The following is a 19,923-nucleotide window of genomic DNA, read 5'->3' as shown; positions in this document are numbered from 1 at the left end:
CTGTTACCTGGAGTGGGTAGAAATTCACCCTTCTGAGCAGTGTGCTGGCACCCAGCCCAGTTCACCCATTCATACAGCCATCTGCTATCATAATGACGCTGGTCGTCACTTTCTAATCCCCAGAAATGCCTCACATGAGTGTTTGCCTTTCCGGTGGAGTTTATGGTGCTCACAATTAGCTGCTTGCTCTAGAAACAGGCCCGGCAGAAAACGGACCCATCTGCCTTGTGAGCCAGGTGGCTTCTTAAAGACAGAGTGTCTCTGGAGAAGAACCTGGAAGTCTTTTCCTCAGGAAAGTGGACAGTTTCTGGCCTGGTCTGTCTTGGCTAACGGGAACAGCACCCCAGGGTGCCGGCATCTCTCCTGCTGGTGCCTGAGGGCTAAGGAGACCTTTGTTCACAAGCTGGCATAACACACACGTCCCAGAGAACACATGGACACGCGGCCCTCCCTGCACAGGGTCTGTGCTTTGGTGCCTGAGCTGCTGGGTTCAGAAACCCCGCCTGGGCCTCCTGTTGCTGCTGCTGAGTCTTCACCTAGATGCTCAGGTGGGCTGCTCACAATGCCCGCTAGTTATGCCACCTGTGAAGTGAGGGACCAAGAACAGCCCCACATGTCCAGCATAAGTAGGGTCTCAAAGAGTGACCCTTTTTGCCAGAAGACTTTCCACAGAGTTTCTAAGATGCACAGTAATCACAGGGGAGAGTTCAGGGGATCAAACTGAGTTTTGCCAGCAATACAGGCAGTCCAGTCAGCTCTGCGGTCAAGGCTGTGATCAAGTCAACCTTTACTAGTCTATTGACTTAACTAAATTATTATGATCCTCATTCTATTTTTAAACTTTTGATGTATGCCTTTCAGTTACAAAGTTTATTCATTTACAAAGTTAACAGGTAAAGTTTGCTGTCATTGTTGAGCCAAAGAGTTTACAATAAAATGAAGTCAGACGTGAGTAACAACACCCAGAGGCAATACTAAAAACTGACTTGGTTACTAATTTGTGTTGTTTCAATTTTAGAATTCAATAGGAAGAAAAGTATTATTAAATCACAACCTGTCCCTAAATCTTGGGTTAAAGTAGGAGGGTGTGTGTGTGTGTGTGTGTGTGTGTGTGTGTGTGTGTGTGTGTGTGTGTGTGTGAGAGGAGGCAGAGGACAAGAGAAGGAGCTGCAGGAAATGAAGAGAATAGAGGTGACCTGACCTCGGGGTACAGCTTTCCTCAGGTCTAATTGTCACAAAATTATATATGTGAAAACTAACAGCTCAAAAAAACCCTAACAGCTCAGTGAAAACCTCATTGCCCAAGGTTTCCGCCCGTGGCACGGGATTGGAAGGCTGCAAGAAGTGGAGAATGGCCATCAGTGGGCTCCCACTGGACGAACTCAGAAGGGCCGGGGCAGCAAGGGGCGTCCCTGAGTGGTGCAAATGGTTAAGCTGCTCAACTGCTCACTGAAAAGTTAGCAGTTCAAGTCTATCCACAGGCTCCTTGGAAGAAAGACCTGGTGATCTATTTTAGAAAAATCAGCCACTGAAAACCCTGTGGAGTCCAGTTCTACTCTGACACGTACGGGGTTGCCGTGAGTCAGAACTGACTTGACTCAATGGCAGAGCAAACCCACCAGCTGAATTATTCCAACAGCGTCCGTAGAGCTCCTCGAGGCTGCTCCTCCTGACATAGCACAGAGGAACGTGGGAGGGCAGGAAGACATGCCCACTTTTCTCCCCGTAACCCAAGAAGGCCGGCACTCTCCTGCCTCCAGCCCAAGGATCCCATTGGCTGCTCTCCACACTAAACTGCGCGATTCCTGTGATCGTCCCTTGGTGCCTCATTTCCCTGATTCTTTTTTCCCTTTTGGTCACATTCCAAGTGGGGTGACAGAGCTTGTAGGAGTCTCCGATGTCAGCTGAAGTTCCTTTCCTTTGAGATCTGGATAAGATTGCCTTGCACTCCCAAGCTCAGGCTTGGTGCTGCCATCAAGTCAATTACTCATGGCAACCCCGGGTATTATGGAGTAGAATGGCTCCATAGGGTTTTCAAGGCTGTGAAGCAGATCACCAGGCCTGTATTTCCCGGTGTCGCTGGGTGGGTTCGAACCACCAACCTTTAGGTTAATAGTCTAGCACAAACCGCTTCGCCGCCTAGGGACCCTGCAAGTCTCCAGAGGCTCATAAAAGTTGACGATCATCTCTGGCATTGTGTTTGCCTCAGGTCGACACATGTGAGACTCCCCCCACGTGTACACACGAGGCAGATTGTATACACAGTAGGCTTTCCTGAAGCTGGGGGACACAAAGAGGGGGTGGCAGAGAAGAGGTGTCCCCACTGCCGTTAGAAAATCCTCACACCAAATGTCTGACTTGATTGTTTTCACAAGCCTTTCCATTGGTAATTTTCCACCTCCTGTAGTGCCCAGCATCCTCTCCCCGTCTGAGCCCCCCTCTGTTCTCACCTCCTACAAACTGTGGTCTGCTGACCTTTCTCGTTTGTTGCTTGCCAGCCCATACCCTCAGCATCTCACCTCCACCCCACCACCAAACAGCTTATGAATAGATTTTCCTCAGCAAAGGCAATTCCTTCCCCGAGAGGACTTCCAGAGCCAGCAGTTTAGATGCTAAGCTTTTCGTCTCTGCCACGTGCAGAAAGAACAGGTTTTCCCTGAAGGGTTTGTCATGGGTGTGGGGTCCTCAGGCGGATCTTTGGTGCTGCCGCTCCATGTCTGCTCTGCCCTGTGTCTTCCTGTTTAGATGCTCAGAACGAGAGCCCGCCGTGCGCACAGACTCTACACTTTCTCCAGAAGAACATCATCATCGCCGCTGTCACCGTGGCGGCGATTCTTGTGGCCACAGTGTCGCTGGTGCTTTTATTAATGTCACGGAGCAGGAGTAAACAGACTGTGTGAGTGGCTGTTAGTACCTGCCTTCCTTCCAAGAACTCATGGGCGTTTGTCCTAACATTGCCCCCAAAGCCTCCTGCTGACCCTGGATGTGGGAGGAGGGCGGGGATCGCCTGGCAGGCTTGGTACAAGCACGGTTGCTCCGGCCATAGGTTTTTAGGTACCCTTGGTGATCCTGATGCACAGCCACGGTTTTTAATCCCTGGCTCCGACCATGCTTGTTCCTAAAGGCCACTGCAGATGAGGTCAGACCTGGTCCCCAAAGACGGGCTGTTGAAAGAGAGGTGGGATAGCCTCTGGCTGAGAGATTGGAAAATAGGAATATTGATGTAGGAAGGAAGGGAAAAGCACAGCCGGCAGAGGGCAGGGAGGACGAGGCCATGGAAGAGAGACGTGAGCAGGGCTAATACTCAACCTGCCCGCGCTGGTGCAGCTGCACTGCCGTTAAAACAGTGGAAGACGTCTCTGCTTAGAGGAGGCTGGTAAACAGCCACGTCCCAGAACCCCCTACTGCCCAATGACATGGCCGCCCGGGCTCTCCTTCCCAGTCTTCCCCATGACCCTGCAAATGATGGGCTAATGCCTGGCACAGGTCGGCACTAATACCTGGTCCTGCGGGACTCTGCTCCAACAGTGTCCGTTTGGACGGGTCGGAGTTCAAGCGTCGAGGCACCAAGCGTGAGCAGGCACTAGAGAGCAGACGGTTTACATGACTGTGTGTGCAGTAACCGCACTTCACCGTTCTGTGCCCCACTCTGCATCCACCGGGACACCTCCCTGACCCCAGAGGGAAGCGTAGCTCCCCGTGGGCACCTCAGATCCCACCGGATGCTATGTTGGGTGCTCGACTTGTTCACAAAGAGGGCAGTGAAGTGTCCCCCCCCACCAACCACCACCCTCTGACTCCGAGCCTGCTGTACTGAAATTTCCCCATGAGAGTGCCATCGATTTCACTAAATGTGTCCTTTAAAATGTGCCAAGGCTCCTGGGATTGGTAACTCATTCAGGCCAGTCACCACAACCCCACATTCAGCTTCCTCCTCTGAGACAGAAATGGGTCCCCTGAAAGAAAGGGGGAGCCCTACGTGGCAGAAGTCAGGCAGAGCTCCACCCACTTCACAGTCCTGACTGGTGCTCATCCATTGGAGTAGCCATTTTCCCTTCTTGCCTCCTGGAGGCACCAAAGAAGTGGGCAGGACTGTGGCTCCATCCCTTAGAGACAACGTGGGTGACCCGTGTTATGAGAAAGTGGGGAAAGGAGTTTCCCGAGGCTCTGCGCTGTCCAGAGGCAAAAGGAATTCCCTGTCCCACAAACCCTCTGGATCGGAAGCAGAATCCTCACCCTCGGGAGCATCAGCCTCTATCACTGCCCCTTAGACAGACAGTAGAGACTATTTAGCTGTGAAATAAGCCTTTGTGTTTTGTTTTAGAGTGCCTCCAGCAAACATGACATATAATATTTTTATAATGACTGGAAAGACTTGGTGGCAAAAGGCTCATCAAGAAAACAAGGATCTCAAAAAACATTCAGGAAAAGAGAAACAATTGGAATGCCATTCCTGTGTCTAATCCAGGTCATGGGACCAGCCACGTCAGGACTCAGCGCTGTGATGCGAGGCTATTCCGGACCCCAACACCGTGAAGAGGCAATTTCTGGCTGTGAGGTGTACTCTACAAACACGCTTACCTTCTTGTGCCAATCTTGAATGGACGAAAAAAAAATCTACCACAGGATGCTTATGGCAATATGGCACCAATGCCTAGTGCAGGGGACCTACTGCATTTACCCAAAGACAAGCCTAAGAAACAATAGATTTATTTATTTATTAAATTATTGACTCATTCATTCAGTCCCTTATTCAATCAATATTAACTGGACAGCTAATATGTAGACAGGATCTAAATACAATGAGAGAACCCGCGATAAACCAGGCATGGGTTCTGCCCCGAGGAAGCTCCCAGGCTAGCTGGGGGGTGGGTGGGAGGGGTGGCTGGGAATATGACTCGTACCCAAATTAAAAAAAAAATTATTGTGGTGAAAATATACACAAAACATTTGCCAGTTCAACAATTTCTACATGTATAATTCAGTGACATTGATTACATTCTTCATGGGGTGCAACCATTATATCTATCCTTTTCCAGATTATTCCACCACCATGAACATAAACTCCATGTCCCTGAAGCAAAAGCTCCCCTTTTCCCCCTCTTTCCTACCCTTGGTAACCACTAATAATTTTTGGTTTCTGTATATTTGCTTATTTCATACACGTGAGATTATCGAGTGTTGTCCTTTCGTGACTGGCTTCATTCAGCAGCGTGTGTTCCAGGTTCACCCACGTTGTGGCAAAGCATCAGGACTTCATCTCTCCTTACGGCTGAGGAATATTCCATTGTATGGACAGACCGCATTTCGTTTATCCATTCACCTGTCAGTGGACATTTTGGTTGTTTCCATATTTTGGCTATTATGAAAAGTACTGCAATGGACATGGATGTTTCTGTTTGTGTTTCTGCTTTCACTTCTTCTGGGTATATCCTAGGATTGGGATCGCTGGGTCATATGGTAATTCTGTGTTCAACTTTTTGAGAAACTGCCAAACTGTTTTCCACATTGGCTGCACCGTTTTACATTCCCATCAGCAATGGATGAGGATTCCAGTTTCTCCACAACATTGGGTCAGGCACACCTTAGTCTTCAAAGTGACATCTTTGCTTTTTAACCCCTGAAAGACGTCTTCTGCAGCAGGTCTGCCCAATGCAATGCGTCGTTGGATTTCTTGACTGCTGCTTCCATGGATGTTGATTGTGGATCCAAGTGAAACGAAATCATTGACTGTGTAGATCATAACAAATTATGGATAACATCGCAAAGAATGGGAATTCCAAAACAACTGTGCTCATGAGGAACCTGTACATAGACCGAGAAACCGTCGTTTGAACAGAACAAGGGGATACTGGGTGGCGTCAAATGAGGAAGGGTGTGTGTCACGGGTGTATCCTCTCATCATACTTATTGAATATGTATGCTGAGCAAACAATCCGAGAAGCTGGACTACATGAAGAAGAACGTGACATCAGGTTTGGAGGAAGACTCCTTAACAACCTGTAATATGCAGATGACACAATCTTGCTTGCCAAAGCAAAGAGGACTTGAAGCACTTATTGACGAAGATCAAAGACTACAGTCTTCAGTATGGACTGCACCTCAACATACAGAAAACAAAAATCCTCACAACTGGACCAATAAGCAACATCATGATAAACAGAGGAAACGTTGAAGTTGTCAAGGATTTCATTTTACTTTGACCCACAATCAATAACCATGGAAGCAGCAGTCAAAAAAATCAAGCGACGTATTGCATTGGGCAAACCTATTGCAAAAGACCTCTTTAAGGTGTTAAAAAGCAAAGGTGTCACTTCGAGGACTAAGGTGTGCCTGACCCAAGCCATGGTGTTTTCAGTCGCCTCATATGCATGTGAAAGCTGGACAATGAATAAGGAAGACAGAAGAAGAGTTGATGTCTTTGAATCAGGATATTGGTGAAGAATATTGAATATACCATGAACTGCCAGAAGAACGAACAAATCCGTCTTGGAAGAAGTACAGCCAGAATGCTCCTTAGAAGCAAGGATTGCGAGGCTTCAGAGACTTCATCTCACATACTTTGGACATGTTATCAGGAGGGCTCAGTCCCCGGAGAAGGACATCACGCTTGGTTAAGTAGAAGGTCAGTGAAAGAGAAGAAGACCCTCGACAAGATGAATTGACACTGTGGCTGCAATAATGGGCTCAAGCGTAACAACGATTGTGAGGATGGCGCAGGACTGGGCAGAGTTTCCTTCCGTGGTACACAGGGTCTCTGTGAGTCAGAACCGACTTGATGGCCCCTAACAACAACACCTGGGGCAAAAGAGCCCTGGTGGTGCAGTGGTTAAAGCTCTCGGATGCTAACAGAAAGGTCGGTGGTTCAAACTCACCAGCCGCTCTGAGGGAGAAAGATGTGGCAGTCTGCTTCCACAAAGATTTACAGCCTTAGAAACCCTAGAAGGCAGTTCTACTCTGTCTTACGGGGTTGCTATGAGTCAGAATCCACTTGAGGGCAGTGGGTGGCTGAATGGGACAAATGCACCACAACTTTCCCAGCCCGTGTTTCCATCTGCTCGTCCTTTCCTCTCAACGCCCAAAAGATGCACTCACCCCTGCTCCACTTGGCAGAGCAGATGACCTCATCGGAGGGCAATCTCAGAACGGCCTGAGCATGAGTTTTCCGTGCGGTTTCAGGCCGTGGCCCCTGGGACCGGAAAGCAGCTCAGGGCTGTTGAGCTGGTGTCTGTCTCACAGAGGCTGGGAGTCCCCTTTTCAGGACCTGGAGATCCCGGAGGCCGGAAGCTCCAGGCCCACCTGGGGGCTGCATCGCCCCAACAGCCTCAAATGCTCCTGCTGCTAGGTGTTCGCATGCAGCCTCTCACCTTCCAGCTTCCGGGGGGGCCGAGTCCCCCTAAGGAGATGTTTTGCAACCAAGCTTTCCTTCTTCTGCGTCCTCTGTGCGTGAGCTCTGGAGGCAGACTTGTCGTCAGGCCAGACTACTTGGGCTCCATCCCTCCTTACCACTTGGTGCCTGGGCCTCAGTTACCTCATCTAGGAAATGGGCCTAAGACCAGGTTGTTTTGAGAATTCAACGGGTTATTAATCGTCAAGTGCTTAGAACATTGCCTGGCACACAGTAAGCGCCGGCTGCCGTTATTGTCGTTGATGACGTTGTGCTTCGTGACGCTTGACTCCTACCCTCCTCAGTCCACCAGAGCACTCTTGTCTCATGACCTGAGTATCCAGCTTGGGAGAAAAGAGACATTTCCTGGATCTGGAGTTTTCATAACGCCTATGGGTAAAGAGAAAGTTTCCAGCAAGAACAGTTTTAGGGGAATCTATGTAGGAGACAAGGATCCCAGCCTGGAGCCCAGAAACAGGATTTCCTTAGTGGGAAGATTTCCAGGGTGGGAGGACGGCAATACCGGCGAAGGGGTCTCTAGGAAAGGGACCTGGGGGAGGAGGCAGGAGGGACCAGAGGTAGGCTGAGGAGCCAAGCCATTTCCCTGGGGGGCAGCAGGACCCACAGAAGAAATGTTCTTGGGGTCCTCACAGGTGGGCCCAGGACAGCCCCACACAGGCCCCTGAGGCTCCGTGGTGGGGGAGCCCCTGAAGATATCTCTGAGTGCCCCAGGGGGCAAGGAGGTCATGGGTGAGAGGCCCCTCGAGGCCTTGGGGGCCCTGGAGGCAGAGATGAAGGTGACGTCGATGCGAAGGACAGGGACCGGCACACAGCGGGCAGCACCGCGACCCTCTGCAGGGCCCCCATCTGAGGAGACAGGCGTGAGCTTCGCCCACCTGGTCAGAAGCCGGGTGGGGAGGGGGGAAGGGGACAGAGGCCGTGGCCAGCGCAGGAGGTGTTCATCCGCCACAGGCAGCTGTGTTGGGAAGCTCCGAGGCGGAGCTGGGCTGGGACAGGGTATAGGGGAACACGCTGTCTCCATGTCCTGACTGTGTGGCTTATTCCCCCGGAGCCCTCCCCTGATATCTCTCAGGCACTCCTCTGGGCACCATGGTGCTCTGACTTCCACCATCCCGGCCCTGGCCTCCCTCTTGCCTCAGCTGCCTCCCCCTGGTTACTCGAATAGGGTCTGTGCCCCGGAGCAGTCGAGCCAGTGAAACGCACTCCAAGTCAGAAAGAGTGAGAAAGTTTTATTTAGGAAGTGTCGACCGCCGAGGATCCGACGGCAACGCAGGCTGTCTCTGTGGAGTCCCAAAGGGCATTTTTACATTAGAGCTCATCTATGATTTTTACAAAGGCAGGAAGGTAATTTCAAGAGACTTTTTATCATACTAAGGAGATATCTGCGGGACGTTTCCTTATCAGGCTGAAGATACCCATATCTGACATCTGGGCCCCAGTCCTCCTGTGGGCAGTCATAAGCCCAGGTGGCCGGACAGAGCAACACAAAGTCATTAACAAAGGTATCGGAAAAGGAGAAGGCAAAGAGAGAAGAAAAAAACGCACAGGCTCATCATGGCGTTAGTTACATCAAGCTCTCAGCCGCCCGTTTTGAAAAGCGGACAACATGCTGGGGAGTATTAGGGTCACACCCTCTAGCCTGTGGGCCGTGAGGGCAGGGGCCTGGCTGTGTCACTGCAGTCCTGGTGCGCTGAGCTGCTCTGGGCCCTTAGAGTGCCAACCGCTTGTGTGGGCTTCTCCTCCCTCCGCCTTTAGCCTGCCTGTGACATAAGTAAATCACTCTAACGGGGTGCTTCAGCCAGAGGCAGGCCCTAGGTGGATGCCCCTCTGGGAGGGCATGGTGGGGCACTCTGGTTTCCAGTGAGCCCTGGATTCGCCCTACCACTGCCGCCGCCCCACCCTCATTCTTGTGCACACCAGTCCCCTTCTCCCAGGCAGGGGAGGTTTGGGCCTGCTGTCGGAATCATCACTGCAGCATAATCCCTGCCCCGGGCTAGCCTCAGTTTCCCCACCACTGCTGCGGCAGGCATTGCTGGGCCCCGGAAATCCCCTCTGCCATCTCCCGAGCACGTGGTCTGTGATTTTCCTTGAACACAGCACTTTGTAATGTTGACGTAAACTTCAAACACGGCTCCCTTTCCTGTGTTCGCATCAAGGAAATAGGCTGAGTTTCACAGAAAGTCGCTGTCAATAGCACAGCAGGCTTCCGGCCTGGGTCTCTTCCCTGCTGGGGCCTGTGCTGCCGCTGGCACATCCAGGTGAGTGGCCATCCTGGGCCTTCTGCCCCTGTCCTGCCACCATGGCCACCCCAAGGGACTTGGGGTACCTGGTAGAGGGTGAATAAAACTCCCACTGAATGAGAAACCCTGGTGGGGCATGATCTCCTTAGACCTCGACTGCGTGTGAGGCGCCTGGTGGGTTATAGAGAAACTCAAGTTGGCTGTGTGGGCCCCATTTCTTCATCTAGAACCAGCTGTCTGTCGGCGTTGGGGACCAGAGACATCAGGTGGCCTATTTACAACCATCTGCACAGGTAAGTCCTCCCCAGGAGGAGAAGCACTTAGCCACCATCTCCAGGTGTGGCCTGAGTCTGGTGGAGGTGGACAGAGTGTTAACCAGGAGGCCAGGTGGCCGCTGGGGAGGGCCAGGAGGCCGCTGGGGAGGGCCAGGAGGCCGCTGGGGAGGGCCAGGAGGGCTGTAGGACTGGGGAGGGCCGGAGGGCAGTGTCCCCCTGGAGAAGGGAGCAGATGCGGCTTGTGTTCACCCTGAGGGAAACAGCTCCAGCTCTAGAGGGTCAGGTGAGTGGAGGTATCTAGAGGACAGAGACCCCCTGCTCACCCTCAGTCCCTGACCTCCTGCTGGGGCCTGTCAGGGCTGCATCTTTGGCTCCAGGAAGCACAGAAACCTCTGGAAAAAGCAAATGTGTACTCTGGCCCCCAGGCCCCGTGAATATGAGAGTAGCTCAACGGAGCTGTGAACCAGAAAAACACAATGCCGATGATTTCCCTGAGGGAGCCCGGGGCAGGCCGCTCAGGTTAAAGCGGGGGACCCACAGAGGTGAAGGAGCAAACCACTGGAATCCTGCTCAACTGCTGTGTGTCTTTGGCAAATTACTTGGCCTCTTTGAGCCTCAGTTTTGTGCATCTGTTAAATGCAGATAAAAATACGGGCACCTAGTAGGTGCTCAGCTCCTGACTGTCGGGTGAGAGGCTGGGAAAGGTGTCCTAGGCAGGAAAACTGGGGTTTATGTGGTAAATAGCTTAAGACAAGCATCGTCACTCCCCTCTCAGGGAGGGCATCGAGCAGAGTAAGTGCTTAATAAAGCCTTGCTGAGGCGTTAGGGACACAGCCTCCCAGACTGACTGAAGGCCCCGCGGTGCCGCCTGCTAAGGCCCTTTTGCTACCTCTAGAGCTGCTTCTTGCTTTTCTCACCTGTCTCCTGGCCTCACCCACACAGCCCTGGCAGGGACACTGCGCAGGCAGGGGTTCTGGCATGGTGTTTGTGTGGACCCTCTGGAGCCAGGCCACGGGGTTCGTGTCCTGGCTCTGCCACTTACCAGCTGTGTGACCTTGGGTGAGCCACTCCACCTACTGGGTTCCATAACAATCCTTTCCTCACAGGTGGGGGGTTCTCAGGAGGATTAAGGGAGCGCCCGGCGCGTCATATATCAGGTGGGGGGGGTTCTCAGAAGGATTAAGGGAGTGCTTGGCGCGTCATACATCAGGTGGGGGGTTCTCAGGAGGATTAAGGGGGCGCCCGGTGCATCGTACGTTGGGTGGGGTTCTCAGGAGGATTAAGGGGGCGCCTGGTGCGTCATTTATCAGGTGGGGGGTTCTCAGGAGGATTAAGGGAGGGCCCGGCGCGTCGTACATCAGGTGGGGGGTTCTCAGGAGGATTAAGGGAGCGCCTTGTGCGTCATTTATCAGGTGGGGGGTTCTCAGGAGGATTAAGCGAGCGCTCCTTGTGTCCTACGTTGGGTGGGAGCTTCTCAGGCGGATTAAGCGAGCGCCCGTTGTGTCGTACGTCGGGTGGGGGGTTCTCAGGCGGATTAAGCGAGCGCCCGGTGCATCGTACATTGGGTGGGGTTCTCAGGAGGATTAAGGAGGGCCCGGCGCGTCGTGCATGGGGGTGGTTCTCAGGAGGATTAAGGAGGGCCCAGCGCGTCGTGCATGGAGGGGGGTTCTCAGGAGGATTAAGGAGGGCCCGGCGCGTCGTGCATGGAGGGGGGTTCTCAGGAGGATTAAGGAGGGCCCGGCGCGTCGTGCATGGGGGGGGGTTCTCAGGAGGATTAAGGAGGGCCCGGCGCGTCGTGCATGGCGGGGGGGGGTTCTCAGGAGGATTAAGGAGGACCCGGCGCGTCGTGCATGCTCATCTTAGTGACCCCGGGCCGTAAACAAAGTTCCACAAAGCTGGTGACTTTAAAGAACAGAAGTTTATTATCTCCCAGTCCTGGGGCTAGAAGGCCGAATTTAGGGCATGAGCTGTAGGGAAAGGCCCTTCGTTATCTCTCTCCGCTTCTATCGCAGCCGGTGGTCTCTGCGATTCTCTTCCCAGCCCCCCACCCCCAAGCGTGGGCCTATCTCTGGGTCTGGACTTCGGTTTTCAAGACCCCACTCAGAAAGGGATTAGGCTTGGGACTCGGTGGGGAAGTGGTTAAGCGCTGGGCTGCTAATGAAAAGGTCGGCAGTTTGAATCCACCAGCCGCTGCTTGGAAACCCTATGGGGTGGTTCTGCCCTGTCCTATAGGGTCGCTATGAGTCGGAATCGACTCCATGGCAACGGGATATACTGTACGTATTTCCAGTCCATGTGTTTATCAATTTCTATCTTTGTATACATCCCTCATTTCTATATGTATGGGTATATCCATATATGTGTGTGTATGTATGTACATACATACATTTCCATCAGCGTATCCATTTATCTGGAGCCCTGGTGGTACAGTGGTTAAGAGCTCTACTGCTTACCGAAAGGTCTGCAGTTTGAATCCACCACCTGCTCCTTGGAAACCCTATGGGGCAGTTCTGCTCTGTCCCACAGGGTCATTATGAGTCGGAATCCACTCAGTGGCACTGGGTTTAGTTATTACAAGCTCTGGGCTCATGTCTCAGGCTCCGGACCCCCCAGCAGCTCCTGGAGACTCTCCTGCGGACACAGCCACCAGACCTCTGTGCCGAGCCCTGACCATACCCCGCCCCACACCAAAGCTTAGGGTTAAGGCCCTGGTTCTCAATCAGAGTCAGTTTTGCCTCCTCCCTGCCCCTGGGGACACTTGATTACATCTGGGGTCATCTTTGGTTGTCATGACTCAGGGGGTGTTGTTAGCATCTAGCTAGGGTTGCAGCTAAACACCCCATAGCGCACAGCACAAACCCATGCTGCCCCATGTCTGTATCAGGCACACCCCCGACCCCATCCACCTTTCTCCAGCCCCCAGCCTTTTTCCTGGAGTCCCTGAGTGGTGCAAATGCTTAGTGCTCTCGGCTACAAACCAAAAGGTTGATGGTTTGAGTCCACCCAGAGGTGCCTCAGATGAAAGGCCTGGTAATCTACTTCTGAAAAATCAGCCATTGAAAACCCTGTGGAGGAGTTGTCCTGTGACACACATAGGGTCTCCATGAGCTGGAATCTACTTGACTGCAACTTTTTTTTTTTTTTTTTTTTAACCCTTTTCCCATCTCTATTATACCGTCACAGGGACTGAGACCCAGAGAGGGAAAGCTCCTTGCTGGGGTCACACAGCTCTAGAACCCAGACAGTGCAGGTAGGTGATGGTGGCGGGGGTGGGGGGGCACTCTCTAGGGCTTGACAATTCAAGGCAGCTCAAGGTGCAGCGAAACCTGGGCCAGCCCGGGGTCTGTGGGGACTTGGGGGCCCTCAGGGCCCCAGCTCAGAGCTGCGGATTCTGCTCTCCCAGTGCCTCATGAATTTGACAGAGAGGTTAAGTCCTGGCTGCTGGGTCAGAGACCCAGCTTCAAATCCCCCCTCTGCCACTTGCAGGCTGTGTGCTTCTGAGCAGGCCATTAATCTCTCTGGTCCTTGGTTTCTTTAGCTGAGGAATGAGGATAAGGGTTCCCGCTTGATGGAGTGGCAGTGAGGACAGATTCCATGGCTACTGTTCATAAGTGGCTTAGTGCAGTCCCTGGCAGAGAGGCTACTGCTGCAGCTGTTTTCCATTTGACAGATATTTACTGAGACGAAGCAGGGGCTGCAGCAGAGAACAAGACAGCCGTGGGCTCTGCCTTGGGGGGCCTGCCAGATCAGAGACAGGGACAGACAGTGATCACAGTTGGCCGTCAGGACTCTGATGTGGGGACGGGGTTCCTGGGAGCCCAGAGGAGGCACCAGACTCAGGCGCGGGGGTGGGGTGGGTCATGGATCAAGTGGGAATCATGGCACATTTCCCGGAGGACAGGCAGCTGAGCTGGGACCAGAAGCATGGAGAATGGTGCGTGTACTGTTTGGAGCAGAGGGAGAAGCCTGAACAAAGGCGCCTTCAGATTGGCCCTCCCCTCCCCGCCGGGGGTGCCTCTCAGCGTTAGAGGAAGCCTGTAGGTCCACCATTCACCCGTCTCGTAAGGAAGCCCCCACGGCCCCTCACCTCATCAGGCTGCCCAGCTTCCAAGGACACCAGAGGTGTCCCCAGCCACCACAAGGCTGCATTGGTCCTTGTCACCCCTTATCCCCCCAATAACCCCCAGGACTATAACTTTTATACTAATGAAGTAACTAATTAATTGACTGATTCAACAAACATTTATTGGGCACCTACCACAGGAGCCCCCCCTTATCTGCAGGGGATACGTTCCAAGACCTCCCGTGGATGCCTGAGACCATGGATAGCGCCAAACCCTATATATGCTGTGATCTGTCCCATACATACACACCTATGATGAAGTTTAATTTATAAATCAGGCGCAGTAAGAGATTCACAGCAGTAACCAACAGTAAAATAGAACAATTATAACAACAACTGCAATAAACGTGACGCGAATGACAGAGCGGGACGGCGGCAGATTTCATCATGCTATGTGCCCATTTCACATTTTCAAACCAGGGTCACTAAAACCACAGATAACGGGGCCACTGTAGGTTCCCCGGTGGTATAGGCAGAGGAACGAGACCAAGTCTCCACTCTCATGGTGCTTACACTCTAGAAGGGGAAAGAGCTACGTCAAGAAGCCAGTACAAATACCATACTTTAGGTGGTGAAGAAAAATAAAGCTGGGTAGGGGATAGGGAGGAGGCGGGCTGTTTTAGATACGGAGTTCAGGGGCCACCTCTTGGAGGAGGTAACATTTAGGCAGAGACCTGAATGCAGTGAGGGATATTAGGCGGGATAGTGTCCAGGCAGAGGGAATAGGCAGTGCAAAGGCCCCGAGGCTGGACCAAGCCTGATTTGTTAGAGTAACCTGAACAAGCAGCCTAGGAGGCCCGTGTAGCTGGAGGGGAGTGAGTGAGGGCAGGGAAGTGTGTGGGCAGATGGCACAGGGCTTTATGCACCACCAGGAGGATGTGGACACTTACCAAGTGAGGTGGGCGCCCTGGAGGGCTGTGAGCAGAGAACGACGTGAGTGTACAAGGGCAGGCCAGGCCTGTGCTCGGTGCTCGGTGGACCTATCTCTTGCAATCCCCACCATCGCCCAGGGTGGGCACATTTGCTGGCCCCTCCTTCCAGATGGAGAACTTAACGCACTGCCCCAGGATCACACAGCCGCCGAGCAGCAGACCCGCGACTGGAATCTGACCCCCTGCTGGGGAGTGATACAGGAAGGTGTCTCGCCACCCATGGCACGTAAAAGCCTGAAGTTGCCTTTGAGTCAGCTCTGACTCACGGAGACCCCCTATGTGTCAGCGTCGATCTGTGTTCCGTAGGGTTTTTCAGGGGCTGATTTTTTGGAAGTAGATCACCAGGCCTTTCTTCTGAGGTGCTTCTGGGTGGACGTGAACCTCCAACCTTTTGATTAGCAGCCAAGCCCATCTGCACCGCCCAGGCACACAATATTTGGTAAATGCCAACTACTGCCACTGTTACCCTGCAGCCAAGGTGGTGTTTTCCCTGACAGATGCCTGTGCTGCCCCCAGTATAGCTCTGCTGGTGGGCACAGCGCACCACCCTGTCCTGGGGATTCAGGAGCTCAACACGTGGCTTCAGGGGAGACTGGGGGTCTTAGGCAGAGGACTAGGGACTCAGTCGGAGGGCCAGCAGTGGAGAACAAGACAAGTCAGTGAGAGAGGCGTGGGCAGCGAGGGGCCAGGCCCCTGTTCCAGCAGCACCTTGGGTGGGGACATGTCCAGCCTCTGAGGGTTATGCAGAGCCTCCCCCTCCTGCCAGGTCCAATCAGACGGGCGCCTTCCTTCGGCATCTCGACTGCCATAGTCTCCCCTCTGGGGCTGAGCATTTAATCGGGGATTTTGATGCTCAGAGTATGTTCCATGGAACAGTAGAACTTAAAAGTCCTGTGGAATAGGCGTGGGGATTAAACAAAATAAATGAGGTCTTTCTTTGCAGGTCTCCTCAGAGCCCTTAAGATGTTAATATGCTTTGCACAACCTTTGAAAATGTATTTGACCGCTGGACACTTTTTCCTGTTTTTAAAGCAGGGCTTCACACTGGTTTATTCCAGTTGAAACCCCTGCTGAGCTGTTACATCTCCACCCCAGATATACTGCATCAGAATCCACATTAACAAGATACATGTATGCATAAGACTAACCCCGGGGATCTTGTTAAAATGTAGATTCTGATTCAGTATATCTGGGGTGGATTTGCAAATTCTCAGCCGGGACTCAAACCAGAATGAACAGGATCGAAGCCCTGTTTTAAAGCATAGGGAATCTCTGTACAGACGTGTGCAAACACCCAGAAAAGAAACTTGAATGGTAGAATTTCTGGTCAAGGCTCAAGGGTTTCTTCTTCCTCTTCCCAGGGCCTGGGCTGTGAGAGCAATGCTGGTGGCCCACGGCTCTCTCTGGGGTGACCCAACAGGGCTGCAGACTTTGGGAGGGATCTCTGATCTGGGAAGGACCACTGAAGGGCCAGCTCAAGGAGGCCAGATGGGCTCAGCTCTGGGAGGACTGGGGGCTGGGTTGGGGGGGATGAACAGCGAAGTCCTAAACTCGAGTCCTGGCCCTGCCCTCGGATAAGCCCCCTGGGTCAGCCCAGGCAGGCTAGGGCTGGGGCGACTCGTGATGGGGGTGTTTTCTGGCCAGGCCACAGAGCCTGCTGGACACCGCTCAGGACAGAAGCATCTGATCCCCCAGCCCAAGTTCAGGCTCGCAGTGACAGGCTGCTGCTTGGCCCAGCTCTTCCGAAAGTAAGCACTTGACCCAGGCCTGGCTTCCCCCTGGTCCAGCTGCTGGGCCCCAGCCAGCCCCGTTCAGCGGCAGCTCCACCTTCTGGGTGCCTGCCTTTTATCTTCACCTCTTCTTTCTGCCCACCCCTCCCGCCTCCCCAGCCTCTCTTGCCATGGGATCCCTGGAAGGTGGTCACCCATGTTGTACTCATGACAGTCCGGAAAGGCGCAGGGAGGCCGGGCTGGACTCAGGGCTGGCTGCCATGAGCCGCCCGCCAGGCAGTGTGGCGGCTGTTACTGGCAGCGAGATAGGAAGCCTGGGATGAAACCAAGAACGCACTGGAAGTGCGCCTGCTCGGGGCACCTGGGCCTCAGGTCCGAGGGGGCCAGTCATGACATGGCTCTTGGTCATCCCCGAGGGCCAGTCCCCACTCCACCCCACCCCCGACTTCTGTCCTCACCCACCTACGGCTACCCAGGCTGCACCTGTGGCCACCATGGGGCGGAGCTTCTCAAACTGTGCTGCTCAAAGTTTCCTACCACAGCTTCCTGCCCCAGAGACCAGCTCCCCCCAGCCCTCAGCACTGCCCTGGACAAGCCCCCCCCCGCCACCTGGTCCTGGGCATACGGACACTCTATGGGAGCTGCCAGAGGAGGCTACCAGGCAGGGCTGGCTGGATTTGGGAAGATGGAGACGAACTGGGGTGTGCACTGGGGGGAGGGCACTGCATGGGTGAAGGATAACCGTGAATTTGAAGGGAAGCAGGTAGCACAGCCTGGCTGGAGCAGAGGGTTGGGAGATTTAGATTCAATGAAGGAGGCAGGAGGGAGCCACAGGAGATCTTTGAGCAATGGAGGCCCTGGGGAAGAATTGCCCGGAAGCATCTTGCAGTCCCCAGAGCTCAGCCCATGTGGGAAACACACTGAGGGGTTCAGTCAACCACAGGCTGGGTGTTGAGTGAGATCCGGATCTCGGGTTGGATTAATAGAAACAGCGTGTGGAGATCAGCGGTGATGCCAGCACAAACTGACCTCAGAAGAGAGATCTGAGCCAGGGGTAGAAATGGGCGTGCTGTGTGCAGCCACAACCCAAATAAGGGAGAAAGGGCTGTGGAAAGACAGTGGGACTGGTCAGCTGGGGGGAGCGAGTCAGGGGCCTGGTCAAGGACCTGAGAGTACTGTGAGGCTCAAGCAGGAGGGAGGGGCTCTGCATGGGGGAGGGCAGCCTGGGGGGCAGGGGGCGGGCTTCCAGTCAGGAGTCAAGGAAGCAGAGATAGGGAATACAGACAGCTCTGTCTTTCCTATTTCAGTTATGATTTACAGCTCACACTGTGTCTGTACCTCCCACCTCCTTTTTCCCCCTTCAATTAAAAAAATTTTAAGATGGACTGACACAGTGGCTGCAACAATGGGCTCAGACATAGCAACCACTGGAAGGATGGCGCAGGACTGGGCAGCGTTTCATTCTGTTGTACACGGGGTCGCTATGAGTCAGAACCGACTCAACCGCACCTCACAACATGAAACTCACCCATTTTACTGAAAATTCTGTGAAGTCTGACAAATGCATATAGCTGAGAAACTACCATCTCAGTCAAGATCTAGACTAGTCCCCAGAAGTCCCTCTGCCCCTTTGCCATGATCTTTCTCCACCCCCCCAGGCCCGGACGACCATTAATGAGTTCCGCATTGCTACAGTTTTAAATGGGATCATATAGTTTGTAGCCTTTGGGTTGGGTTTGGCTTCTTTCAGCATAATGCCTTTGAGATTCATCCATCCACAGTGCGATGTGTATCCGTATTTCATTCCATTTTAGTGCTGAGTAGTATTCCATTGTACGAATGTCCCACAGTTTGTGGATTCATCTCTTGAGAAACATGTGAGTTGTTTCCAAGTTGTGGCAGTTATGAATACAGCTGCTGTAACTGTCCCGTGCAAGCTGCTGTGTGAGTAGAAGCTTTTGTTTCTCTCGGGTGAGTATCCAGGAGCCCTCCTGACCCTTTCTAATACATCCATAAACCCGCACATTAGTGTCTTCATTATCTAGTGCTGCTGTAACAGAAATACCACAGGTGGATGGCTTTAACAGAGATGTATTTTCTCACAGTCTAGGAGGCTCGAAGTTCAAATTCAGGGCACCAGCTCTAGCAGAATCCTTTGTCAGCTCTGGGGGAGGGTCCTTGTCATCAATCTTCCCCTGGTCTAGGAGCTTCTCAGCACAAGGACCTTGGGTTCAAAGGACTTGCTCTGCTCCCGGTGCTTCTTTTTTCGGTGGTATGAGGTCCTCCTCCTCTCCGCTCCATTCTGTTTTATATCTCAGAAGAAGATACAACCTATTCCTGTAGATTGAGTCTTGCCTCATTAACATCATAGAGGTTAGGATTTGTGATACACAGGAAAATCACATCAGATCACAAAATGGTGAACACACAGTACTGGGAATCATGGCCTAGCCAAGTTGATACACATTTTTGGGGGACCAGTTCAGTCCATAACAGCATGGTTCTGGGTACAGATGTGTGTGGGCCAGTTGGGGTGGGGCTTTCTGATAGGAACAAGGAAGCTGGGGCTCCTCTCCACGTTGGCTGGCACAAAGCAGGCTCTCCATAATTGGCACAATGGGCGGACGGGTCGTGCTATCTCTGGGCCCAACTGAGGGGGTTCAGGTAAGGGAGCCGAGGCGCCGGTGTACCCCAAGTCCCCCTCTGAACCCGCAGGCTCTACGAGGCGCAGGGGTACCCTGCGCGCGGCTGCGGTGGTGATGCCCGACCCTGCGGCGCACCTGCCCTTCTTCTACGGCAGCATCTCGCGCTCCGAGGCTGAGGACCACCTGAAGCTGGCGGGCATGGCCGACGGGCTCTTCCTGCTGCGCCAGTGCCTGCGCTCGCTGGGCGGCTACGTGCTGTCGCTGGTGCACGACGTGCGCATCCACCACTTCCCCGTGGAGCGCCAGCTCAACGGCACCTACGCCATCGCGGGCGGCAAGGCGCACTGCGGGCCCGCTGAGCTCTGCGAGTTCTACTCGCGCGACCCCGACGGGCTGCCCTGCAACCTGCGCAAGCCGTGCAACCGGCCGCCGGGCCTCGAGCCCCAGCCGGGGGTCTTCGACTCTCTTCGCGACGCCATGGTGCGCGACTACGTGCGCCAAACGTGGAAGCTGGAGGTGAGGGGGCGGGGCCTGGCGGGTCAAGGGGCGGGGCCTGAACGGGGCGGGGCG

The 19,923-nt window shown here is 53.5% G+C and overlaps 1 protein-coding gene across 2 annotated transcripts in view; it reads left to right on the top strand.

Annotated features, from left to right (window-relative positions):
• The first annotated feature begins 9,599 nt into the window (after window positions 1-9,599).
• LOC101347632 (tyrosine-protein kinase ZAP-70) overlaps window positions 9,600-19,923 on the top strand; it is a 27,876-nt gene continuing 17,552 nt past the window's right edge. The window contains exons 1-4 of one of the 2 annotated variants that reach the window (XM_023734190.1): window positions 9,600-9,666; window positions 9,876-9,941; window positions 13,107-13,173; window positions 19,424-19,869. In XM_023734190.1, coding sequence (XP_023589958.1) covers window positions 19,468-19,869 — 402 coding nt within the window. In that variant the 5' untranslated portion in view covers window positions 9,600-9,666; window positions 9,876-9,941; window positions 13,107-13,173; window positions 19,424-19,467. The remainder of the gene's footprint in view (window positions 9,667-9,875; window positions 9,942-13,106; window positions 13,174-19,423; window positions 19,870-19,923) is intronic. The other variant, XM_023734194.1, reaches the window with a different exon arrangement.

The sequence above is a fragment of the Trichechus manatus genome, unplaced genomic scaffold (assembly GCF_000243295.1).
Source record: "Trichechus manatus latirostris isolate Lorelei unplaced genomic scaffold, TriManLat1.0 scaffold00004, whole genome shotgun sequence".
NCBI classification, from domain to species: domain Eukaryota; kingdom Metazoa; phylum Chordata; class Mammalia; order Sirenia; family Trichechidae; genus Trichechus; species Trichechus manatus.
Note: the sequence above shows the minus strand (reverse complement) of the source record. Positions and strands in the feature narration are given on the sequence as shown.